At 37.2% G+C, this 27,057-nt stretch overlaps 1 protein-coding gene across 5 annotated transcripts in view; it reads left to right on the top strand.

Moving 5' to 3' along the window:
- Nucleotides 1-27,057, top strand: part of KPNA1 (karyopherin subunit alpha 1) — an 88,706-nt gene that overhangs the window by 23,029 nt on the left and 38,620 nt on the right. For all 5 annotated transcript variants that reach the window (XM_003825192.6, XM_008950492.5, XM_055110350.2 and 2 more), the window contains exon 3: nucleotides 24,099-24,206. In XM_003825192.6, coding sequence (XP_003825240.1) covers nucleotides 24,099-24,206 — 108 coding nt within the window. The remainder of the gene's footprint in view (nucleotides 1-24,098; nucleotides 24,207-27,057) is intronic.

Raw genomic sequence — 27,057 nt, 5'->3', positions numbered from 1 at the left:
TCAATCTCATTCTTCCACTTTTATCAAACCAGTGTTTGTGCTTCTTTTGGCTAGTAGTAGTAGTTGCATGTTTGTCAGTTTGCCCTTTGATTTCACCTGTTTAACCAACGGCCGCTACAGTTTTTATCACTGCATTAATAACATTTAACATATCTTGAAAGTGTTTGTACATTTTAAAAATATTTTCTGTTGCTAATTTTTTTTCTAGCAGTTTTGAATACTGTTGACATAGCTTTGCTGTTCTAAGTCAAATATTGGACGAGCAGTCGTGTTTTTCATGACCTGTAGTACTTAAAGATCACTAACAGCATCCCGCTGTACCAAACTGCCTGTGCGTATAAACTGCAATACCAATAGATGTAATGTTAGTGACTGGGTATGATTTTGGAATCATGTAAATGTTTTAAATAACTGTAAAACAAAATTAAAATGAGAGAAGAAATCCTCAAATTAAAAAGAAGGAAACAAGTGACCTGGTTTGTCATGCTTGTGGCTAAGCCACACAGAGAAGAATTATTTTAGTATACCTTTAAACTGTGGTAATTTGACTAATTTCCTCTGCTAGTTTATATCTTAAGGACAAAAAAGAAGTATAAATGAATCTTCACTTGCTTTTGGTAATCATATAAAATTGGTAGTTATGAAACTATATATACATTTGTATATGAATAAAGGAAATTCATATTTATATTAATATTAGAAACCTGATACTTTTAGTTTAAGAAAATAAGTAAATAAGAAAATTAAAGAAGTTAAGTAAGTTTGAATTGGTAATATCACTGGGAATTTATGATATATTTTCTTTAATAAAACAAAACACCAGCTCTGTCCTGAGAAGGCCTAGAAATAGCAAATTACCTTTTTGCAGTGAGCACTGGCATTCTGAGGTATTTAGAATTTTTTCTCAAAGGAACCAGGTTCCTTGCAAAAATAACTGGTTCTTGGTTAAAGATAGGGAATATTTTATAAAGCAAAGAAGTTTTCTGAGATCACTGGAGTTTTGTTGAAAAGACTCAGAGCTAACTTGAACTAGCTCCTAGCTCCCATTGGGTAAAAATAGGGTATTTTGAGTATCAGAAAAGGTTATAAAGACTTCTGCTTCTGGCCAAAATGGAGTATTAGGACCAGGATTTACCTTCCTACCTGAAGGAACCAGGAATAAACAGATAAAATACATGAAAACAGCAGTTCAAGACACTAGGCATTAGGCAGTGGAAGATAGTGATCTCTAAAGATGGGAAACAAATGAGATAAATCCTATCTCAGCTTTCTAGTTGTAAACAGAAAGAGGCGCTAAGGCAGAGCCCACAGCCTCGCTGCGTTGAGGCAGAGCTCAGAGTCTGTGAAGACCAGGCGAATAGAGTTTCGTAGGATGGAATATCAAAGAAGAGAGACCTGTATATTGAGTGAAGCCTGAAAATCTTCAAAGGCTTTCCTCAAATATTCAGCAGAATGCTGATTAGCACATGTGTTTGAGGAAACTACCCAAGGTTAGAGAAAATATCATTTTAAAGGATTAGACGGAACAGTGCCTGGTACTTACACAGGGCTGGAAACAGTGCCTATCCCTCTAGCTGGACTGGAGAAACTCATAATTCATGAGGGATTAGGTAGAGTATTCAGGAGAGCCTTGCCTCAGTAGTGGAGATTAATGAGCTGTATACTTAGTACTGCTCCATACTTAACCTGACAAATGAAAGCAAGGTCCAAAAGGATCAAACAGTTTCCATATAACTTAGCTGTATACCGAAATGGAGCTCAAGAATGTTTATAGGAATACAAAAATATCCAGTACACGAGGTAAAATTGACATTGTCTGGCATCCAAAGATTGTGACATATACAAAAAAGCAGGAAAACACAACTGTAATGGGGAGAATGATCAGTTGAAACTGACTCAACTGATAAAGATGTTAGAGTTATCAGGTAATAAAATATAAATGGTTATTATAACCATACCATATTCCATGTGTTCAAAAAGTTAGAGACATGGACGATAAAAAAAGACTCTGCCAGGCATGGTGGTTCACACCTATAATCCCAGTGCTTTGGGAGGCTGAGGTGGGAGGATCGCTTGAGCCCAGGAGCAACATAACGAGTCTACCAAAAGATAATAAATAAAAAACTTAGCCGGGCTTAGTGGCGCACGCTATAGTCCTAAGTCCCAAGGTTGAGGTGGGAGGATGGCTTGAGCCCAGGAGTTTGAGGCTTCATTGAGCTATGACTGTGCCACTGTGCTCCAGCCTGAGTGACAGAGTGAGACCCTCTTAAAAAAAAAAAAAAAAAAAAAAAAAAACCAAAGTAAAAAGGTATAAAAAGACTCAATTTGAACTCCTGGAGATAAAAACTGTGATGTCCAAGATGAGAAATTCCCAAATGGGATTGATTGCAAATTAAAAATTGCAGAAGAAAAGATTAGTGAACTCTGGGCATAGGAATAGAAACCATCAAGAATGAAAAAGAGGTAAAAGAACCCACCCCCGCCCTGCCCTGACACACACACACACACGCAAAAAAACCCACAAGTGAGTTATGGGACAACTTCAAGAAACCTAAATACAGACAATTGGAGTCCCTAAAGGAAAAGAGAGGGTGGAAGAGAAAAAATATTTAAAGAAGTAATGGCCGAAAACCTTTTATAATGAAGAACTGTAAATCCACTGATTGAAGGAACTAAGTGAATCCCCATCACAAGAAAGATGAAGAAAACTACGTCATGGCATATCATAGCCAAACTGCTCAAACCCAAACTTAAAAGGAAACTCTTAAAAACGCCCAGAGTAAAGACATGTTACATGCAGAGGAACAGAGATAAGGATGACATCACAGTTCTCGTTGTAAACAATACAAGCCAGAAGACAGTGGAGAAGCGTTTAAGGAAACTGTCAACCAAAGAATTCTTCACCCCCAGACGTTGCACTGAGACAGAAGTAAAATAATGTCCTGGATTACTTGAGCAAATCCCAGCTATCAAATTATTTTATCTGTAAATACTTCAATATGTATCTCTACAGAATAAAGATTCTTTTTTTCTTTTCTGGAGACAGAGTCTCATTCTGTTGCCCATGCAGGCTAGAGTGTAGTGGTGTGATTACAACTCACTATAGCCTCAACCTCCCAGACTCAAAGTGATTCACCTCAGCCTCCCTGGTAGCTGGGGCTGCAGGCACGCACCACTACATCTGGCTGATTAAAAAATTTTCTTGTAGAGATGGGGTCTCACTATGTTGCCCAGGCTGGTCTCAAACTCCTGGCCTCAAGCAATCCTCCTGCCTTGGCTTCCCAAAGTGCTGGCATTACAGGAGTGAGCCACTGTGCCCAGTCCCGGATAAAGATTTTTAAACTTAAAAATCATCAAAGAGCACAGTCAGCTTTTCACCTCAAATTTTAGCAGTCTTCGATGGTCCCTTCCTAGATCCATTACTTTTATAGGAGTTACAGGGATCATTTCTTCTGCTTTTATTAGCTGGAAGGTCATTCAGAATAGTGTTATCATACTTTAAAAAGTTGGTTTTTTAATATTAAGCATCTAGTCAACATTCAGATTTTCTACAATGTCACAAAATCTTATGTTTGTTTCTTAGAGTCAGAAATTAAGTCATACATTGTATTTGGTGCTGTCTCTTAACTGTTTTAAAAAATTTTTATTAATAATTGGTGAAAACAAAATTTTTCCTCTTACCCATTTTTAAGTGTACAGTTCAGTAGTGTTAACAATATTCACATTGTTATATAACATATATCTAGAACTTTTTCATCTTGCAGAATTGAAATTCTATGCCACATTAAACAAGTATTCCTCATTTCTCCTTTCCCAGCTTCTGATAACTGACATTCTACTTTCTGTTTCCATGATTTTGATTTCTCTAGATATCTCATATAAGTAGACTCATACAATATTTGTCCTCTTGTAACTGACTTATTTCACTCAGCATAATGACTTCAAGGTTCATCTGTATTGTAGCTTGTGACAGGATCCCTTTTTCTTTAAGGCTGAATAATATTCCATTGTATGTATTACCACATTTTCCTTATTCATCTGTTGATGGACATTTGGGCTGCTTCCACCTCCTGGCCCATGTGAATAATCCTGCAATGAGCATGAGTGTGCAAATATCTCTTTTGATATTCTGTTTTGAATTCTTTTGGACATATACACGTAAGTGGGATGTCTAGATCATAATGATAATTTCATTTTTAATATTTCAAGAGCCTCCCTACTGTTTTTCATAGTGGGTACACGTTTTATTTTATGGTAGTTTTGATTTCCATTTGTCTAATGATAAGTGATGTTGAGCATCTTTTCATATGCTTGTTGGCATTTGTATGTCTTTGGAGAAATGTCTGGTGTTTTCCCTATTTTTTAATTTGGTTACTTGACTAATCCTTACATTCTGGTTTTGTCAGCCTGATCTGTCATTATAGAGAGCCCCGACAGCTTTTTACCTCAAGTTTTAGCAGTCTTTGATGGTCCCTGCCTAGATCCATTACTTTTATAGAGGTTACAGTGATCATTCCTTCTGCTTTTATTCGCTGGAAGGTCACTCAAAAGAAGACCTTTCCCTTAGCTACAGTTCACACAGGACAGAGAAATGCTTGATTCTCTTCCTGTATTTGTTTTCAGAATAATGAGTTGGTTTCTTAGCATCCTCCAAAGGGATGAAATAGTGTGTGCTTTAATATCATTAAGAATGTACAGAATTGTAATCCCAGCACTTTGGGAGGCTGAGGCGGGCAGATCACGAGGTCAGGAGATCAAGACCATCCTGGCTAACATGGTGAAACCCCGACTCTACTAAAAATATAAAAAATTAGCCGGGCGTGGTGGCGGTGCCTGTAGTCCCAGCTACTTGGGAGGCTGAGGCAGGAGAATGGCGTGAACCTGGGAGGTAGGTGGAGCTTGCAGTGAGCTGAGATCGCGCCACTGCACTCCAGCCTGGGCGACAGAGTGAGACTCCGTCTCAAAAAAAAAAAGAATGCACAGACTTTAACATAGATACTTTCAAAAATAGGTTTATGACAGTCTGGTTGACAGTCTGTGAAAACCATCACCATAATTAAGTTGTGAACATATTCATCTCACCCAGAGGTTTCCTAGTGCACCTTTTTAGTACATTTTTCTCTACCTCTTTCCTCTGATCTATTTTCTGTTACCACTGATTAGTTACCATAAATGGAATTATGCAACGTGTATTCTTTTTCTTTCTAGTTTCACACAGTTTAATCATTTTGGTATTCACTTATTGTTTTATGTATGAATTGTTCATTCCATTTTATAATTGAATAGTATTCTGTTGTATGGATAAACAACAACTGGTTTATCCATTCACTTGTTGATGGAAATTTGGATTATTTCCAGTTTTTGGTGATTACAAATAAAATTGTTAGGAACACTCGTGGACAGCTTTTTGTGTGGATGTAACTTTTCTTTTCCCTCAGGTAAGTGTCTAGAAGTGATATGGCTGGGTTGTATAGCTGGTGTATACTTAGGAGCTGTCAACTGTTTGCCAAAATGGGTTGTACTATTTTACCTTCCCATGAGCAGTGTACAAGAGTTTGAGTTGCTACACATCATTGTTAACATTTGGTATGGTCAGTCTTTTCTATTTTAGCTATTCTGAGGAGTATGTAGAAGTACTCCATGATGGTTTCAGTTTTCATTCACCTAATAAATAAAGTTGTAAGCATCTTTTCTTTTTTAAAAAAGTTTATTTTTAATTGGCAAATAATAATTATGTATATTTATCATCTTATATACTTCTTTGTGGTGCGAACATTTAATATTCACTCTTTCAGCAATTTTGACTTATGTAATACATTATTATTAACTGTAGTCACTATGCTATACAGTAGATCACCAGTGAGCATCTTTTCATCGGCTTATTTGCTGTGTATCTACTTTAGTGAAGTCTGTTAAAAAAAAAATTCCTTTCCAGTTAAATTTTTTAACTGAGTCGATTGTCTTCTAGATATGTCTTTTGCTAGATAGGTGTTTTACACATATTTTCTCCCAGTCAGTGGCTTGCCTTTTCATTTACAAAAGTAACATTTTAAAGAACAAGCATGTATATCTGATGTGAGGTACATGTTAAGGGTTCTTTTTTTTTTTTGGCATATGGCTATCCAGTCGTTCAGGTGCCATTTATTGTAAAGATTATTTCCCCCATTGAATTTCCTTGGAAACACTTACCGTTGACCATATCTGTATAGGTCTGTTTCTGGACCTCTACTTTGTTCTATTGGTCTATTCATCTAGCTTAAATACCATGCTGGCTGGTAACTGTAGCCTTAAGATTAGTTTCAAATCAGGTAGTGTTAGAGCTCCAACTTTTTCTTTTTCAAAATTGTTTTGGTCTGGGTGCAGTGACTCATGCCTGTAATCTCAGCACTTTGGGAGGCCGAGGCGGGAAGATTGCTTAAGCACGGGAGTTTGAGACCAGCCTGGGTAAGGTGGCGAGACACCATCTCTACAGAAAGCACAAAACAACAACAACAGCAACAACAACAAAACTAATTAGCATGCACCTATAGTCCCAGATACTCAAGAGGCCGAGGTGGGAGGATTGCTTGAGCCCAGAAATTCGAGGCAGCAATGAGGTATGATTGTGCCCCTGCACTCCAGCCTGGGCGTCAAAGCGAGATCTCATCCCTTAAAAAAAGTAAAACGTTGTTTTGGTTATTGTAGGTCCTTCACATTTATATGAACTTTAGAATCAGCTATTCAGTTTGTACATGAAAGCCTGCTGGGAATTTGATTGGGATTATGTTGAATCTATAAATCAGTTTGGAGAATTGATACTGTTAACAATCTTGAGTCCTCTGACCCATGAGCACAGTATCTTCATTTATTTATGTCATCTTTCTTTCTTCCTTTCCTTTGCTTTCCTTTATTTTATTTTATTTTATTTTTATTATTATTTTTTTTGAGACGGAGTCTCACTCTGTCTCCCAGGCTGGAGTGCAGTGGTGTGATCTCAGCTCACTGCAACTTCTGCTTCCCTTGCTCAAACAATTCTCCTGCTTCAGCCTCCCAAGCAGCTGGGATTATAGGCGCCTGCCACCATGCCAGCTAATTTTTGAATTTTTAGTAGAGATGAGGTTTCACCATATTGGCCAGGCTGGTCTTAGGTGGTCTGCCTGCCTCGGCCTCCCAAAGTGCTGGAATTACAGGCGTGAGCCACTGTGCCCGGTCATGTTTATTTTTTATAATTGAGATTTTATTGGTTGTGTTGAGGATCAGTATACAGACATTTCAGTTTGTACACAGTTCTTATGTACTAAAAATCTAAAAAGCTGTGTATTGTAATTCTTTTTTAAACAGTTATTCCAGTGAGTTTCCAGCTTAAAATCTGGAGGCAGATTTTTAAGAGGCTGTCAAGTACCAGTATCTTAAAATGTTAAGTTACTGCATACATCCCACCAATTCACAGTTTAATAGCATATATACTACATATTCAAATTTTCAATCTTTTGCAGTACATTAACAAAGTTATTAGGAAAACAGCACTACCATGACTGAAGATTTTACAGAGTATGCACAATTCTGATAGGGAGAGCCATGATCAAGGAGTGGTTTTCTTTAGGAAACAATTCTGCTAAAAAATAACATAGGAATAGAAGTAATTTAAAATATTCAAGACATTAAATGCAGGACTGTGATTCCATATTGCCATTTTGTATACTTTGTATTGTAGGATATAAAAACGAATCCCTCATCTATGGAATGTCAGAGCCTCCCATAATTCAGTATCCCACACTATTTTCTGGTTGTACCAAAAAATAAACAAGCAAATGATTTCACCTCTTAAAAAAAGCATTTACACTTAAAAAATGGGATGAGGTGGGATTCCCTCCTTTTAAAAATGTTTCTAGAGCTACTAGAAAACTTATATTTACAAAATAGTTTATGAAAATATTCCTCTGGGCTTGGCACGGTGGCTCACACCTGTAATCCCAGCACTTTGGGAGGCTGAGGCGGGTGGATCAGCTGAGGTCAGGAGTTCAAGACCAGCCTGGCCAATATGTTGAAGCCCCGTTTCTACTAAAAATACAAAAATTAGCCAGGTGTGGTAGTGGGCGCCTGTAATCCCAGCTACTTGTGAGGCTGAAGCAGAAGGATTGCTTGAACCTGGGAGGTGGAGGTTGTAGTGAGCCTAGACCATACCGTTGTACTCCAGCCTCGGCAACAAGAGTGAAACTCCAATTTAAAAAAAACAAAACAAAGCAACAACAACAAAAAAACCAGAAAATTCCTGTGGATAGTACAAGAAGGGAAACAGGAATGACTCATAAGACAAGGTATGTGATATTAATCACACTTGGCTTTTTTTTCCTCTGGCTTTCTCAGTTTAGTTTCTCTGTTTTCTGTAGGTAAATCTTTAGTTTCTTGGTTTGCCACTGCGGTGTATTTTCTCTGCTTTCCTTTTCACTTTTGTTTTGTCTGAAGATGTATCCTTTCCTGCTGCCTTTTTTGGTTTCCTGTCCACTTTTGTAGGAGCAGAGTTAGCTGAGAACTGTGCCGGGTCTCCACCTGGGCTCTTCCTTCACTATCCCTTCAGCTGAGCTGACCTTCCTTCCTCTTGGATATTTTGGTGGTGGGGAGGCGCGAGAGCCTTGGTGAAGCTAGGCTGCCTAGCTATTGCTGTCCCGTCCCGTCCCTTCCCATCCCGTCCTCCCCAGTCTCTACCAGCTACTGAGACCTGCTGCGGGGGTTAGGTCATCTTTACATTCTCTCAGCAATTTGTAGTTTTTGGTGTATAGGTCTTACAGATTTTTATCTTTTGTCAGATTTTTCCCTAAGTATTTCATTTTTATTGATGCTGTTGTAATTGTTATTTTTTAGATTTCAGTTGTTCATTGTTAATATGTAGAAATGCAATTTAATTTTGTATATTGATCTCCTAAAGCTTGCTGAACTCACTTGTTAGTTCTAGTCCCTTTGTTATAGATTCCATTGGGTTTTTTACATAGGCAATCATGTCATCTACAGATAAAAGTTTCCTTATTTTCCATTCTTATCTGGATGACTTTTATTTCTTTAACTTGTTTGGTTGTACTGACTAGAACTTAAAGGTGCAGTGTTGAATGAAAATAATAAAAACAGACCTATCTGTTTTATTTCTGACCTTAGATGAAAAGTAGTGGGTCTTTCATTACCTGTGATGTTAATGACAGGTTTTTCATATATAGTCATGTACTATATAACTATGTTTCCATCAGCTATGGACCACATATATGATGTGGTCCCATAAGATTATAATTACCATATTTTTACTGTACCTTTTCTATGTTTTGATATGCAAATTTTTACCTTTGGGTTAAAATCGCCTCCAGTGTTCAGTACAGTAACGTGCTGTACAAGTTTGTAGCCTAGGAGCAATAGGGCATATCATATCGCCTAGGCGTGTAGTAGCTATTCCATCTAGGTTTGTGTAACTACAATCTGTGATGTTCACACAATGATGAAGTCGTGTGATGTATTTCTCAGACTCTTGTTAAGTGATGCATGTGTGTATTTTATGAGATTAAGGAAGTTCTCTCTCTTTTTAAAAAGTTTTTATTTCTATGTATGTTCTTATACAGTATGCTAAAGAAAAACTTTTTTAGAAGAGTTTCTTTAAAACCTTAAAAAAAAATTTCATTGAGCCCAAAATGTCATATGACGTTAAGGAAGTTCTCTTCTGTTCCTGGTTGAATAGATATGTAAATGTTTAGAGTTCTTACATCTTCTTGATGAATTGACTCCTTGATCATTATGAAATTACCTACTTTCTGATATATTATTTATCTTGAACCAACTTGTCTGACATTACAATACAGTCACTCCAGCCTTCTGTTAGCATTGGCTTTAAAACAGTTTCATTGAGATATAATTCACACGCTGTACAATTCACCCACTTGAAGTGTGTAATTCAGTGGTTTTTAGTATATTCATAGAGTTCCAGTACTTCACCACAACCAATTTTAGAACATTTTAGTCACCCGCTAAAAAACCCCTTATGCCCATTAGCAGTCACTCTCCATTCCCTCTGCTCCCTGCTTAGGACCCCTCAACCCTTATCTACTTCCTGTCTCTATAGATTTGCCTATTCTGGACATTTCATATAAGTGGAATCATATAGTATATGTGGTCTTTTGTGATTGGTTTCTTTAACTTAGTAGAGTGTGTTAAAGATTGATCCATGTTGTAACATGTATTGGTACTTCATTCCCTTTTCTCACTAAATATTCCATTGTGCAGATATACCACTTTTTGTTTATTGACTCAGTTGTTGGACATTTGGATTAACTTTTTTACTATTGTGAGTAATGCTTCTGTGAACACATACAAGTTTTTGTGTGGATGTATGTTTTTATTTCTATGTATGTACTTATACAGTATGCTAAGTACAGCACTTAGTACAGTATACTGAGAGTGGAATTGCTGGGTTATGTGATAAATCTACATTTAATATTTTGTGGAACTGCCAACCTGTTTTCTATAAAAGCTGTACCATTTTACATTTTTATTAGCAATGTTTGAAGGCTTCAGTTTCTCCACCTTCTTGGAGCATTTGTTATCTTTTTTGAGGCAGGGTCTCCCTCTATTGCCTAGGCTGGAGTGCAGTGGTGCCATTATGGTTCACTGCAGCTTTGAGCTCCCAGGGTCAAGTGATCCTTCCACCTCATCCTCCCAAGTAGCTAGGACTACAGGCACACGCCACCATGCCTAGCTAATTTTTTATTATTTTTTGTAGACACAGAGTCTCACTGTATTGTCCAGTCTGGTCTCGAACTCCTGGCCTCAAGTGATCCTCCTGCTTCAGCCTCCCAAAGCACTAGGGTTGCAGCTGTGAGGCACTGTGCCTGGCCTCAATGGTTTTTTTAAAATACTTTTTTTTTTTTAAATGAGAAAAGTTTAAAAAAAATTGTACCACATTATTACTGTTTCCGATGGTCTTTATTCCTTTTTGTAGATCTGTATTTCATCTGGTGTTAGTTTCCTTCTATCTAAGGAACATCCTTTAACATTTTCTTACAGGACTGGTCTGTTATGATGAATTCATTCAGTTTGTATGTGTCTGAAAAAAGTTTATTTCACTATTTTTATAAAGACCTTAATTAATTAATTTTTTTTTTTTTAGCAGTTTTTGGTTCCCCTCAAAACTGAACAGATAGTACAGAGATTTCTTATATACTCTCTGCCCCCACACATGCATAGCCTCCGGCATTGTCAGCATCCCCCATGGAGTCATACATTTGCTATAATTAATGAACCTACATTGACACATCATTGTCACCCAAAGTCTATAGTTTATATTAAGATTCATTCCTGGTGTTGTGCATTCTGTGGGTTTGATATCACACAGAGTAGATTCCCTGTGCTAAAATTCTGTGTTCCACCTATTTGTCCCTCTTTTCCCCAACCTCCTACAACAACTGCTGATCTTTTTACTGTCTCCATAGTTTTGCCTTTTCCAGAATGTCATATAGTTGGAATCATACAATGTGTATGCCTTTTCAGATTGGCCTCTTTCACTTAATAATATGTATTATTTAATGTTCTTCCATGTCTTTCCACAGCTTCATAGCTCATTTCTTTTTAATGCTGAATAATATTCCATTGTCTGGATGCACCATAGTTTATCCATTTACCTGCTGAAAGACATCTGGGTTGCTTCTGAGTTTTGACAGTTATGGATAAAACTCCTATATACATTTGTGGGCAGGATTTTGTATAGATATAAGCTTTCAGTTTTTTTTTATGAATACAAAGGAGTATTGTTGCTGATCCTATGGAAGAGTTAATTTTTGTTGTTGTTGAGACAGAGTCTTGTTCTGTCGCCTAGGCTAGAGTGCAGTGGCATGATTTTGGTTCACTGCAGCCTCTGCCTCCTTGGTTCAAGTGATTCTCCTGCCTCAGCCTCCCGAGTAGCTGGGATTACAGGCGCCTACCACCACTCCCGGCTAATTTTTGTATTTTTAGTAGAGACAGGGTTTCACCATGTTGCTCAGGCTGGTCTTGAACTCCTGACCTCAGGTGATCCACCTGCCTCGGCCTCCCAAAGTGCTGGGATTACAGGCATGAGCCACTGTGCCTGGCTGAGTATGTTTAATTTTGTAACAAACTGCTAAACTGTCTTCCAAAGTGGCTGTACCATTTTGCCTTTTCTACCGGCAATGAATATGAGTTCCTGTTCCACAGCCTTGCCAGCATTTGGTGTTAGCAGTGGTTTTGGATTTTGGCCATTCTGATAGGTAGGTAGTGGTATCTCATTTAGTTTGCGTTTCCCTGATAACATATAATATGGGTTACCTCTTCATGTGCTTGTTTGCCATCTGTATATCTTCTTTAGTGAAGTGTCTATAAAGGTCTTTGGCCCATTTTTAAGTGGGTTGTTTGTTTTCTTGTTAAGTTTTTAATATATTTTGGATACCAGTCTTTCATTAGATATTTTGCAGATATTTCTTCCCAGTCTGTGGCTTGTCTTTTCATTCTCTTGGTAGCGTCTTTCACAGAGCAGAATGTTTTAATTTTAACGAAGTTGAGCTTATCAATTATTTCATGGATCATGCCTTTGGTGTTGTATCTAAAATATCATTACCCATCCTAGGAACTCTAGCGTTTCCCCTGTATTACCTTTTAGGAGTTTTTTAGTTCTTTTTTTTTGAGACGAGGTTTTGCTCTTGTTGCCCAGGCTGGATAGCAATGGCACAATCTTGGCTCATTGCAACCTCCGCCTCCTGGATTCAAGCGATTCTCCTGCCTCAGCTCCAGAGTAGCTGGGATTACAAGTGCCTTCTATCATGCCTGGCTAATTTTTGTTTTTTTTTTTGTTTTGTTTTTTTAGATGAAGCCTCGCTGTGTAGCCAAGGCTGGAGTGCAGTGGCGCGATCTTGGCTCACTGCAACTTCCGCCTCCTGGGTCCCAGTTCAAGCAATTCTCCTGCCTCAGCCTCCTGAGTAGCTGGGATTACAGACATGTGCCAACATGTCCAGCTAATTTTTGTATTTTTAATAGAGATGGGGTTTCCCCATGTTGGCCAGGCTGGTGGTCTTGAACTCCTGACCTTGTGATCTGCCCGCCTCAGTCTCCCCAAGTGCTGCGATTAAATTTTTGTATTAATAGAGATGGGGTTTCACCATGTTGGTCAGGCTGGTCTTGAACTCCTGACCTCAGGTGATCCACCCACCTCAGCCTCCCAAAGTGCTGGGATTACAGGTGTGAGCCAATGCGCGTGGCCTAGTTTTTTATTACATTTAGGTCTGTGATTCCTTTTGGGTTAATTTTTGTGAACGAAGGATGTAAGACCTGTGGTTTAGATTTGTTTTTTTGCCTGTGTGTGCCCAGTTGTTCCAGCACCATTTCCCCTCTTTGGACCCTTTTCTCTTTTTCTCTTTTTTTTTTTTGAGACAGCATCTCGCTCTGTTGCCAGGCTGGAGTGCAGTGGTGCCATCTTGGCTTACTGCAACCTCCGACTCCCTGGTTCAAGTAATTCTCCTGCCTCAGCCTCCCAAGTAGCTGGCATTACAGGCACGTGCCACCACGCCCAGCTAATTTTTGTATTTTTATTAGAGACGGGGTTTCACCATGTTGGCCAGGATGGTCTCAATCTCCTGACATCGTGATCCCCCCGCCTTGACCACCCAAAGTGCTGGGATTTCAGGCATGAGCCATTGCACCCGGCCTGGACATTTTTTTTTTTTTTTGATACAGATATTTCAAATGGCAAATAAAATTTTATATATTTATGGTGTACAACATGATGTTTTGAAATATGTATATATTGTGGAATGGCTAAATCAAGCAAATTAATATACAGATCATCTCATATACCTATCATTTTGTGTTAAGCACACTTCTACAGTCTCAGCAGGATTTGTTTTTTTGAGACAAGGTCTTACTCTGTCGCCCAGGCTGGAGTGCAGTGGTGTGATTGTGGGTCACCGTAGCCTGGAGCTCCCACCTTAGCCTTTTGAGTAGCTGGGACTACAGGCCAGTGCCACCCTGCCCAGCTAATTTTTTGCTTTTTTGTAGAGGCAGGGTCTTGCTGTGTTGCCCAGGTGAGTCTTGAACTCCTGGTCTCAAATGATCCTCCGTCCTCAGCCTTCCAAATTGCTGGGATTTCAGGTGTGAGCCATCATGCCTGGCTAATCTGTTGTCTTAACAGTTTTCAAATGTACAATATACTGTTATGAACTATAGTCACCATGTTGTACAATAGATGTCTTGAACTTACTCTTCCTAACTGAAATTTTGTATCACTTCACCAACATCTCTCCAGCCTTTCCTGTCCCCAACCCTCCACACTTATTAACAACCATTATACTCTCTACTTCTGTGAGTTTGGCTTTTTTAGATTCCACATAAAAGTGAGATGCTTATGTGGTCTTTCTGTATCTGTCTTATTTCCTTAACATAATATCCTCCAGGTTCATCCATGTTGTTGAAAATGATAGGATTTCTTTCATTTTTAAGAACATCGGTCTGTTGTGTATATAGACCACACTTTTTTGCTCCATTCATCTGAGATGGACACTTAGGTTGATTCCATATCTTGGCTATTGTGAATAATGTTACAGTGAACCTGGGAGTGCAGATATCTCTTTGACATACTGACTTCCTTTCCTTTGGATATATGCCCAGTAGTGGGATTGCTGGATCATATGGTAATTCTTTTTTTAGTTTTTTTTGTGTGTGTGTGTGGAGCCTCCATACTGTTTTTCGTACTGGCTGTAATAAATTACATTCCCACCAGCGATGTGCAAGGGTTTCCTTTCCTCAGCATCCTCGCCAATATGTTATCTTTTGTCTTTTTGATGATTGTCATTCTAACAGGTATGAGGTAATACCTCATTATGGCTTCAATTTGTATTTCCCTGGTGATGAGTGATGGTGAGCATTTTTTTCATATACCTATTGGCCATTTTATGTCTTCTTTTTGAGAAATGACTAAGTTCTTTCCCTATTTTAAAATCAGGTTGTTTTCTTACTATTGAGTTATTTTTGAGTTCCTTATATATTTTGGATATTAACCCCTTATCTGATATACGGTTTGCAAATATTTTCTTCTGTTGCATAAATTATCTCTTCACTCTTTTGATTCCTCTGCTGTGCTTTTTAAAAAGTTTGTTGTAACCCCATTTGTCGCCCTGCTTTTGTTGCCTGTGCTTTTGGGGTTCCATCCAAAAAATCATTGTCTAGACCAGTGTCAAGAAGCTTTTTCCCTATGTTTTACAGTTTCAGGTCTTAGTTTCAGTCTTTAATGCATATTGAATTAGTTTTTGTTTATGGTGTGGGATAAAGGTTCAGTTTCTTTCTTGTGCACATGGATATCTAATTTTTTGAGCCCCATTTATTGAAGAGACTGTTCTTCCCCTATTGTGTGTTCTTGGCACCTTTGTAGAAAAATCAATTAATCATAAATGCATGGATTTATTTCTGGGCTGTTTATTCTATTCCATTGCTCTATGTGTTCGTTTTCATGCCAAGACCTTGCTGTTTTGATTACTATAGTGTGTAGCATACAGTTGACCCTTGAATAAGGTCTTGAACTGCTTGGGTCCACTTATATGCAGATTTTCCCCTGCCTTTGCCACTTCTGAGACAGCAAGACCAACCCTTCCTCTTCCCTCCTCCTCAGCTTACTCAACTTGAAGATGAGAAGATGAAGGCCCTTATGATGATCCACTTCCACTTTATGAATTGTAACTATATTTTCTCTTCCTTATGATTTTCTAAATAACATTTTCTTTTCTGTAGCTTACTTTATTGTAAAAAATACAGCATATAATACATATATCATGCAAAATGTGTTAATTTAGTGTTTAAGTCATTGATAAGGCTTCCAGTCAATGGTAGCATATTTGTAGTTAGGCTGTGGGGGAGTTAAAAGTTATATGTAGGTTTTTGACTGCGTAGGGGATTGGCTTCCCTAACGCCTATGTCATTTAAGGGTCAATTGTATTTTGAAATCAGTCAGTGTGAAGCCTCCTCCTCTGTTCATTTTTGCTCAAGATCGCTTTGGCTATTTGGGGTCTTTTGTAGGTCCATATGAATTTTAGGATTTTAAAAAATTTCTGTGAGAAATGTCATTGGAATTTTGATGGAGGTTACATTGAATCTGTAGATAGCTTTGGTTAGTATGAACATGTTAATACTGTTCTTCTAATTCATGAACATAATATCTTTCCATTCATTTATTTCAATTTGTTTCATCTGTGTTTTATGTAGTTTTTAATGTACAGGTCTTTCACCTCTTTGGCTAAATTTATTCCTAAGTATTTTATTTTATTTTTGTAGCCATTGTAAATGGGATTGTTTTCTTAATTTCTTTTTCAGATAGTTTGTTGTTAGTGTATGGATATGCTACACATTTTTGTTTATTGATTTTATATCCTACAACTTTCCTGAATCCATGTATTATTTCTAACAGTTTATTGGCGGAGTCTTCAGAGTTCTTTCCATGTAAGATATGTCTTCAGCAATCAGGGACAATTTCATTTCTTCCTTTTTAATTTAGATGCCTTTTATTTCTTTCTCTTGCCTAATTGCTCTGGCTAGGACTTCCAACACCATATTGAGTGAAGATGGCAAGAGTGGGCATCCTTGTCTTATTTCTGATCTTAGAGGAAAAGCTTTCAACTTTTCACTGTTTAGTATGATGCTAACTGTTGGTTTGTCATATATGGCCTTTATTGTGTGGAGGTAAATTCTTTCTATACCTAATTTGTTGAGAGTTTTTATGAAAGGATGTTGAAATTTGTCTCATGCTTTTTCTGCATCTATTGAGATGATCATAGGTTTTTGTCCTTCATTCTGTTAATGTGATTCACATTCATAGATTTGCGTATGTTGAACCATCCTTGTATCCCTGAGGTAAATCCTACATGTTCATATTGAATGATCTTTTTGATGTGCTGTTTGTTGAATTTTGTTAGTGTTTCGTTGAACTCCAGCACTGTTTATTGAAAAGACTACCTTTGCACCATTGTATTTTATCCTTTTCTTTGTTGAAGATCATTGTACTAGATTTATGAGGTCTATTTCTGGGCTCTCTATTCTGTTTCATTGATCTGTTTGTCTAGTCTTTTGCCAATACCATGCTGTCTTGCTTACGATAAATCTTGAAGTTGGGTAGAGTCATTCCTCTAACTTTGTCCTTTTCCTTCAATATTTTGTTGGCTATTTTGGATATTTTTCATTTCCATATACAATTTAGAATCATCTTGGTGATAGAAAATAACTTTCTGGGATTGTAATTGCGTTGAATCTATAGGTCTAGTTGGGAAGCACTGACATCTTGCCAATGTTGAGTCTTTCTTTATAGATAGGAATAATACCTCTCCAGTTATTTAGGTCTTTGATTTGTTTCATCAGAGTTTTGTAGTTTTCCTCATAGAAATCTCGTATATGTTTTGTTAGATTCATACCTAAGTATTCTGTTTTTTGGGGAGTGTAATGTAAATGACACTTTTTAATTTCAAATTCCCTTTATTCATTGCTGGTGTATAGGAAAGCAGTTGAATTTTGTATATTAACCTTCTGTCATGTAACCTTGCTATAATTGCTTATTAGTTCCAGAGGTTTTTTTATTGATTCTTTTGAATTCTCCATGTGGACGACTGTGTCATCAGAGAAAAAAAGATGGTTTTATTTCTTCTGTTCCCATCAGCATGCCTTTTTCCCTTTTCTTGTCTTACTGCATTCATTAGGACTTGCAATACAATGTTGAAAAGGAGTAGTGAGAGGAAATCTCCTTGTCTTGCTCCTGATCTTAGCAGAGAAGCTTCTAGTTTCATACCATTTAAGTATGATGTTAGCTGTAGGTTTTTTTCTGGATATTCCTTGTCAAGTTGAGGAATGAGAATTTTTAAAATCGTGAATGGGTGTTGGATTTTTTTTCATATGCTTCTTCTGCATCTATTGATATGGGTGTGTGATTTTTCTTCCTTAGTCTGTTGATGTGATGGATTTTATTAATGATTTTCAAATGTTGGACCAGTAATTTACACCTGGAATAAATCCCACTTGATCATGGTATATGATTCGTTTTATACATTGTTGGGTTTGTTTTGCTAATGTTTTGTTGAGGATTTTGCACCTGTGTTCATAAAAAATGTTGGTCTGTAGTTTTCTTATAATGTATTTGTCAAGTTTTGGAATACTCTGATGTTGGCCTCTACTGAATGAGTTAGGAAGTATTCCTTCTGCTTCTATCTTGTGTAGGAGATGGTACAGAATGGGTATAATTTCTTTCCTAAATGTTTTATAAAATTCACCAGCAAACCCATCTGGTCCTGGTGTTTTCTGTTTTGGAAGGTTGATTGGTTCAGTTTCTTTAATACAGGCCTATTCAGATTGTTTCTTGTGTGAGTTTTGGTAGTTTGTGGCTTTCAGGGAAGTGGTTCATTTTATCTAGGTGATCAAATTTGTGGAAATAGAATTGTTCATAGTATTCTTTTTTTATTTTTATTTTTTTGAGACAGAGTCTCGCTGTTACCTAGGCTGAAGTGTAGTGGTGCAATCTTGGCTCACTGCAACCTCTGCCTCCCGGGTCCAGGTGATTCTGGTGCCTCAGCCTCCTGAGTTGCTGGGATTACAGGCGCCCGCCACCACACCTGGCTAATTTTCATATTTTTAGTGGAAACGGGGTTTTGCCGCGTTGGCCAGACTGGTCTTGAACTCCTGACCTCAAGTGATCTGCCTGCCTCAGCCTCCCAAAGTGCTGGGATTACAGGTGTGAGCCAGTATACTGTGCCTGGCCAGTATTATTTTATTGTCCTTTTAATGTTCATGAGATTTGTAGTGATTTTCTTTCTTTGATTTCTGATATTAGGAGTTTGTGTCCTCTGTCTTTTTGTTAGTCTACTTGGCTAGAGGTTTATGATTTAATTGGTCTTTTCAAAGAACCAGCTTTTGGTTTTTTCATTGATTTTTCTCAGTTGATTTCCTGTTTTCAGTTACATTGATATCTGCTCTTGTTTTTATTCTTCTGCTAACTTTGGATTTAATTCGCTGCTTCTTTTTCTGTTTTTTTAAGGTGATTGATTAGGTGATTTTAGATCTTTTGTCTTTTCTGGTAAATGCATTCAATGCTATGAATTTCCCTCTAAGCACTGCTTTCATGTCATCCCATAGATTTTGATAAGTTGTGTCTTTATTTTCATTTAGCTCAAAATATTTTAAAATTTCTCTTGAGATCTCTTTTTTGACCTATGTGTTATTAGAAGTGTGTTGTTTAATCTCCAAGTACTTGGGGTTTTTTTAAAAATTATATTCTGTTATTGATTTGTAATTTAATTTTATTGTGACCTGAGAGGAGACATTTTATAACTTGTTCTTTTGAATGTGTTAAGGTTTGTTTTATGGCCCAGAATGTGGTCTATCTTGATGAATATCCTATGAGTGTAAAAATGTGTATTCTGTTATTTCTTCCGTGACATAATCTGTGAATGTTCATTATATCCAGTTGATTAATGTTGAGTTCAATTATGTCCTTACTGGTTTTCTCCCTGCTTGATCTGTCCGTTTCTGATAGAGAGGTGTTGAAGTGTCCAACTATAATAGTGAATTCATTTATTTCTCTTTGCAATTCTATCAGTTTTTGCCTACACAGACACTTTGTTGTTAGGCTTATACACGCTAAGCATTGTTATGTCTTTTTATCCTTATTTTTATCCTTGATAAAAGTTATCCTTGATAACTTAACTTGCCTTATCTGCTGTGTCTGAAATTATTACAGACAACTCTGCTTTCTTTTTTTGAGACAGAGTCTCGCTCTGTGGCCCAGGCTGGAGTGCAGGGGCGCGATCTCGGCTCACTGCAATCTCTGTCTCCCAAGACATGTACCACCATGCCTGGCTAATTTTTGTATTTTTAGTAGAGATGGGGCTTTGCTATGTTGGCCAGGCTTGTCTTGAACTCTTGGCCTCGTGTGATCTGCCTGCCTTGGCCTCCCAAAGTGCTGGGATTACAGGCATGAGCCACCACGTCTGGCCAACTCCGCTTTCTTTTAATTGGTGTTAATATGATATATATTTCTCCATCTATTTACTTTTAATCTGTGTTTTTATTTAAAGTGGGTTTCTTGTAAACCACATCCAGTCGGTTCTTGTTTTGTGATCCACTTCGACAGTCTCTTTTAGTCTTTATTTTTTGCCAAAATGCCGATTTATTTAGAATATTGAACTGAATATTAACTTAACTGTCAAATTGAAATCAGTGAAGGAAAACATTGTATAAGCAAAACAGTTTGCATTTTGGGACATACTACGAACTTTCAAGGAATTGCGGGACTAAATATAAAGGTGTAGAGTGATTATGTTGACAAATATAAAGGTATTTTATAGCTGACCTCTTCCATTTCCTGCCCTTACTCTCACCCCTGCATCGTATGCAGGCCCAGCTTCTATGTCAGAACCTGCATTTCTTTATCTGAGGACTTTCTGTGGCCACTGAATTCCAATTTTGCATCTGTGTGACAAGTTGCAGGTACTAGGAAATTAACATTCCCCAACAACCTTGAACCAATGATGGAAGATGATATATAAATAATACTCCAGTTCCCTCACCCCTGAATAGGATGACTCCAAGATGTATCTGACAATCTCTTTTAATTGGTGCACTTAGACTATTGACAGTCAAAGGAATTGCAAAGATAGTTGGATTGATATTTACCATATTTGTTACTGATTTCTATTTGTTAGCCTTTTTTTTTGTTTCTAGTTTTGTCTTTCACTCTTTTTCTGCCTTTGTGGTTTTAATTGAGCATTTTATATGATTTCCATTTTCAGTTCTTTCTTAGCATATCAATTGTACTTTTTTACGTTGCTTAGTGGTTGTCCTAGAATGTCCTAGATTGTAAATGTATATTTACAACTACCTCAAATCTGCTTTAAAATAACACTATACCTTTTAACAGGTAGTGTATCTTACTATAAGATAATCCTGTTTCTCCCTTCCATTCCTTGTATCATTGCTGTTAACTCATTTAACTTTTTAAAAAAATGTTTATTTATTTATTTATTTATTTTTGAGACGGAGTCTTACTCTGTTTCCCTGGCTGGAGTGCAGTGGTGCGATATTGGCTCACTGCAAGCTCCACCCCCCGGGTTCACGCCATTCTCCTGCCTCAGCCTCCTGGGTAGCTGGGACTACAGGCACCCGCCGCCACGCCCGGCTAATTTTTTGTATTTTTAGTAGAGATGGGGTTTCACTGTGTTAGCCCAGATAGTCTCAATCTCCTGACCTCATGATCCACCCGCCTCCTCCTCCCAAAGGGCTGGGAGTACAGGTGTGAGCCACCGTGCCCCGCCTACTTATTTAGCTTATACAGAAATGTTTGTAATCTTATGTATATACACATTAGCTTACATAATCAAATGCATTGTTGCTATTTTAAACAAAATTTTACCTGCTAAATCAATTTTTAAGATGTTTTAATTTTACATTCACTTATTCATTCTTTGATATTCTTCCTTTATGTAGATCGAAGTTTCTGACCTGTATCATTTCCTTTTTGCCAAAGAATTTCGTTTAACATTTCTTGCAAAGCAGGTCTACTGACAATAAATTTCCTTAGTATTCTGAAAAAAATCTTTATTTTTGTTTCCACTTTTGAAGGATGATTTTGCAAGGTTCAGAGTTTCTAGGTTGGTGGTTTTCTCTCTCAACACTTCAAATATTTCACTTCACTTTCTTCTGGCATGTGTGGTTATCATTCTTATCTTTATTCATGTGTTAAGTACAGTGTTTTTACCCTTGTCTTTTAGGATTGTTTTTCCTTTATTTCTGATTTTCTGTTGTTTGAAAATGATATCCCTAGGTGTAGTGGGATTTTTTTGGCCTTTGTCCAGCTTGGTGTTCTCTGGGCTTCCTGTGGTTTTGTTCCCAGACCAAACTGGGTTGGGCTGCTGTTTCTCATGGCCCAATAACGAGATGCAGATGAACTGGGGAGGAAGAGAGTTTTTATTTTTGTAACTGGTTACAGGGAGAAGGCCTAGAAATTACTGCCAGACCAACTCGAAATTACAAAGTTTTCCAGATATTATATACCTTTTAAGCTATATGTCTGCGTGTAAGTGTGTATTCATCTAAAGACATAAGTGATTAAACTTCTTTTAATCTGTAAGTAAGGTCTGAGTCTTGAAGACCTTCCTCTGGAGTCTCAGTAAATTTACTTAATCCAGGTGCTGAGGTGATTACCCTTATCTTGTCTCCTGCTCCTGGAGGTTTGGGGAGTTCTTTCAGACATCCAATAAACTTGTTTGTGGAGGCCTGGGGAATTTCTTTGTTATGCTTTAAGGCCCAGGAAAGGCCTAGGCAAAACTCTTGGTGGGCTTTTGTTACATTCCAGCCTTTGTATAAGGGCACTGGCTTTTCTTAGCTTTTAATATTTAACTTAACCAGTCAGTCAGTACTGAAACAGTTGTTATGGAGCCCTGCATTAATGAGACATGGCCTGCTACAGTTTGGTGTCTGATACTAATTTGGGGGAAATTCTCAGTCATTATTGTGTCAAATATTTCTTTTGTTCTTTCCTCTCCTCCTGATGGTTCCATTCCATGTTTATTATACCATTTGTAGTTGTTTCAGTTCATAGATACTCTGTTCTATTTTTGTCAGTCCTTTTTCTGTTTTCTTTTCAGTTTTAAAGATTTCGAATGAGATTTCCTTAAGCTCAGAGATTATTTCCTTAGCTGTGTCTTGTTTACTAAAAAGTCGATCAAAGGCATTCTTCATTTCTGTTGTTGTTGATCTCTTGCATTTCTTTTTAGTTCTTTTTTAGAATTTCCATCTCTCTCCTTACATTGCCTATCTGTTCTTGTATGCTGTCCACTTTATCCATTTAAAGCCCTTAGCATATTAATCTTAGTTTTAAATTCTTGGTCCGATAATCTCAACATCACTGCCGTGGCTGAATCTGGTTCTGATACTTGCTCTGTCTCTTCAAAATGTGTTTTTTATATTTTAGTATGCCTTGTAATTTTTTCTTGATAGCTGGACATGTACTGGGTAAAAGAAACTACTGTTAAATAGGCCTTTGGTAGGTGGTTTTGGTATTAAGAGTAATGCTGATCTCCTAGAATGAGTTGAGAAGTACTGTCTCTGCTTCTGTCTTCTGAAAGAATATGATTATGTGCTGATTAGTATTAAGTTAAATCTCAGAGGGAACCTCCTGTAGATCTTGGGTATTCTTTTGGTGTTGTACTCTGCGTTATGAATTTTAGGTCTCTTGGCCTTCTCAGCTCTGAACTGTGTTTTCTCAAATCCAAGGAGCATCTAAACTCTGGTTGAATTTACCTTTCCTGCACTGCAGCCTGGAACTGTCTGCATAGTAATCTGAGGCAGTATTGGGGCTTATGTTGGGTTTTTCTTTCTCAGATATCACTACTCTGTGGTTTTTATTGTCCAGTGGTTGAAACATTATTTTATGTATTTTGTCTGTTTTTAGTTGTTCAGGGTGAGAGAGGGTAAGTTACTGTTACTACATCATGGCTTGATGAATAAATGTGCTGCCCAGGATTCATAAGGATATAATGGTAATCACCCTCGTTGGCTGACTTTGGAGAGAACTAGTCTCCTTTGCCTATACACATTAATGGAGCTGCTTTAAAGGTAGTGCTTAAGCAGTCATCATTTGTTGCCACTGGTTGCTGGATAGGTTGGGAAGGTCAGAAGCCACAGTCCACCATCTTTGGAGATTAGGAGGGAAGTATTAAGTCATTTGAACATAGTTTTTATTTTCATTTTCCTTGGTACATTGTTAGGACTGTCCTGATGTATACTTTACATAAAGGGATGAGGAAAATGGCCAAGCATGACCCAGCTCCTTTTTCCAACCTTTTTTTTTTTTAATGTCATGTAGTGTCAGACCTCTCTTAGTAAGTTTTACATTATCAAGTGTTGTTTATAGCATGTTGTAATAGTTAATTATATTTGATTATAAGACTATGGAGAAATCTGAAATGGTTACTCATCAGTAAAAGCTGACAGCTTTAGAATTTTAAAAATGATTTTCAAAGACTTCACTTTGAATGGGGTGCCTAGTATTTGAATGTTGAACTCCCTTGTGTTAGAATTTACATTTACATTGCTACCAATCTTTTATATTTCAGTTATTCAAGCGGAGAAATGTTGCTACAGCAGAAGAAGAAACAGAAGAAGAAGTTATGTCAGATGGAGGCTTTCATGAGGCTCAGATTAATAACATGGAGATGGCACCAGTAAGATAATGAACTCTTTTCAGTGTTTTTGTGATGAAGATATGAGATGTAGATTTCCTTTTGAGTTTTAAAAAAGGTTAGATGGCTACAAAAAGTACTTGGCATTTCATTTTTAAAAAGAATATGCTTAATCTCATGGTTCATTAAATGTTTATTATATTTTGGATAAAGTGCAGTTAAATTATAAAGATTAATTCTGCTCTAAAAACTTATCAAGCTAATTATAAGATAAAATTACTCTTTAAAAGTTGAATAAGAATAGACACCTTATTTATTTATTTATTTATTTATTTATTTATTTATGTATTTATGTTTTAGAGACAGGGTCTTGCTGTGTTGCCCAGGTTGGAGTGGCGCAATCGTAGGTCACTGCAACCTCGAACTCCTGGGCTTAAGTGATCCTCCTGCTTTAGCCTCCCAAATAGCTGGGACTACAGGCATGTGCCACCATGACTGGCAAATTTTTAAATTTTTTGTGGAGACAGGATCTCACTGTGTTGCCCAGGTGAACTCCTGGCCTCAAGTGATCCTTTTGCCTTGGCCTCCCAAAGTGCTAGAATTAACAAGCTTGAGCCATCACACCGAGCCATAAGAGATACTTTAAAGAAAATAATGATTTTTTATTGATTTACAAAATTGACCTGTTTGTATGATTTAAAAACTTGATTCCACATCAGAACTCTTGGATTTTTCTGTTGTAAACCATTTTGTTACTTTTTTGAAGTTAACATGAAGAGATAAAAGTCATGCTTTATTTGTATGGATTAGACCTATCTAGATTTCTAGAGTATTGTAATTATGTAATTTTAAAAATAGGTTATATATGTGTACATATATATATGTGTACACACACAGTTTTTTAAAAAAGAAAATTATCTCCTAAAAGGTACTGTTGTTTGTAGTAACAAAAAAAGTACAATTAAAAAAAATGAAGAAAAATCTTTCTTCCGCTTAGCCACCTAGTATTTTTCTGCATTGGCAACTAGTATTACTAAATTCCTATTTATTCTTTCTGAGAACTTTTGTATATTAAAATGTTCTCCTCTCCGCCACCTTTTTTTTTGGTAAATGGTGGCATACTATTCATAGTATTTTGTAGTTTTTATTTTTATTTCATTTCATAGATCTCCAGTTTACATGAACCAGCTTTCTTTGAGAGTTGGGAGGGTAGTATTATTTCCTTTGAAATTCATACAGACATAGCCAATGCCATCATTTTGTGATGAAAGTTTCTAGGCCCTTCAGAAAGCCAGTCTTTCCAATTTTTTTAAGAAGAGAGTGTTAAGTGAATATAAAGTGTTTTATGGATTGTATTAGGGTTCTCCAGAGAAACAGAACCAATGAGAGAAAGAAATTTAGTTTAAGAAAGTGGCTCGTGTCTTTGGGAGCTGGCAAGTGTGAAATCTGTAGGGCACACTGGCCCACTATAAATTCAGGTTAAGAGTTGATGTTGTTGAATCCCTTTTTCTTCAGAAAACCTAGTCTTTGCTTTTAAGGGTTTCAACTGATTGGATGAGGCCAACTTGGACTATAGGCGTGCGCCACTACCCCCAGCTAATTTTTTGTAGTTTTAGTAGAGACAGGGTTTCACCATATTGGCCAGGTTGGTCTTGAACTCCTGACCTCGTGATCCACCCGCCTTGGCTTTCCAAAGTGTTGGGATTACAGGCGTGAGCCGCCGCACCCGGCCAGATTACAACTTTCCTTTGTGCAACTAAAAATGTATGGATGGTTCTTGACTTAGGAGGGTTCAAGTCAGGATTTTTCAACTTTACAGTGGTGTGAAAGCAATATGCAATCAGTAGGAACTGTATTTTGAATACCCATACAGTCACTCTGTTTCTCATTTTCAGTACAGTATTAAGTAAATTACACGAGATAGTCAACCACTTTATTATAAAATAGGCTTTGTGTTAGATCATTTGTTCAGCTGTAGGCTAATGTATGTGTTCTGAGCATGTTTAAGGTAGGCTAGGCTAGGCAATGAAGTTTGGTAGGTTAGGTGTATTAAGTGTACTTTTTACTTAATATTTTCAACTTATGATGGGTTTAGTGGGGCATAACCCCATTCATTGTAAGTTGAGGCACATCTGTACTAACTCCTTCTGCGGAAGAGGTTGCAAAATCTTTGGGTGATGTTCACTCCTGTCCTTGATAGCCTGTGACTTAAATATTATAATGTAAAGTTAACAGTACTTAAATAGTGTAATGTAAAGTCAGTACAGCTTGCTATAAGAGGATGAGAGAGGGAAGAAAAAGATATTTGCTTAATGTGTGTATATATATATATGAATGTGTTTATGCAAACATATTCATAACAAATCATATAGAAACCTTGATTTAGGAATCAGTCTTGCAATTTTGAAAATAGTTACTTTTCTGATTCTTGAGTAGAATGCGTCATATATTCCCCTATGAGGATTCTTAGGTATTGCTTACCAGTCATCCAGCATTTACAGCTTAGTGCAGCTTTCTTCACAATTCATCTTGTTGACTGCTACCCTTCATGAAATAAGAACTTTGTTTCTTTCTGACAAATGACCCTGAGAAGAAAATTAACTGCTAATACTGGGGATGAGTTATGGTGGGAAATGGAAACATTCTAATAAAGCAAGAAGGTAGTGGGAAACTGGAAAGTTTTAATAAAACAAGAAAGAAATTTTAAATAAGTTTAAGAGTCAGCTGTTGAATTTGGCAGTGGCTAGATTTATACAGGACCACTCTATATACTCACTCAATAAATATTGCAGAGCATTTACAGTACACCAGCCCTTAGTGATAGAGTAAGACAGACAGGGTCTTGGGCTTACAAGGAAGTTACAGTATACTGGAGGAACACAGAAAAATATCT

Source organism: Pan paniscus, chromosome 2, assembly GCF_029289425.2.
Source record: "Pan paniscus chromosome 2, NHGRI_mPanPan1-v2.0_pri, whole genome shotgun sequence".
NCBI lineage: Eukaryota > Metazoa > Chordata > Mammalia > Primates > Hominidae > Pan > Pan paniscus.
The sequence above is the reverse complement of the archived record's forward strand: the minus strand, read 5'-3'. Positions and strand labels throughout refer to the sequence as shown.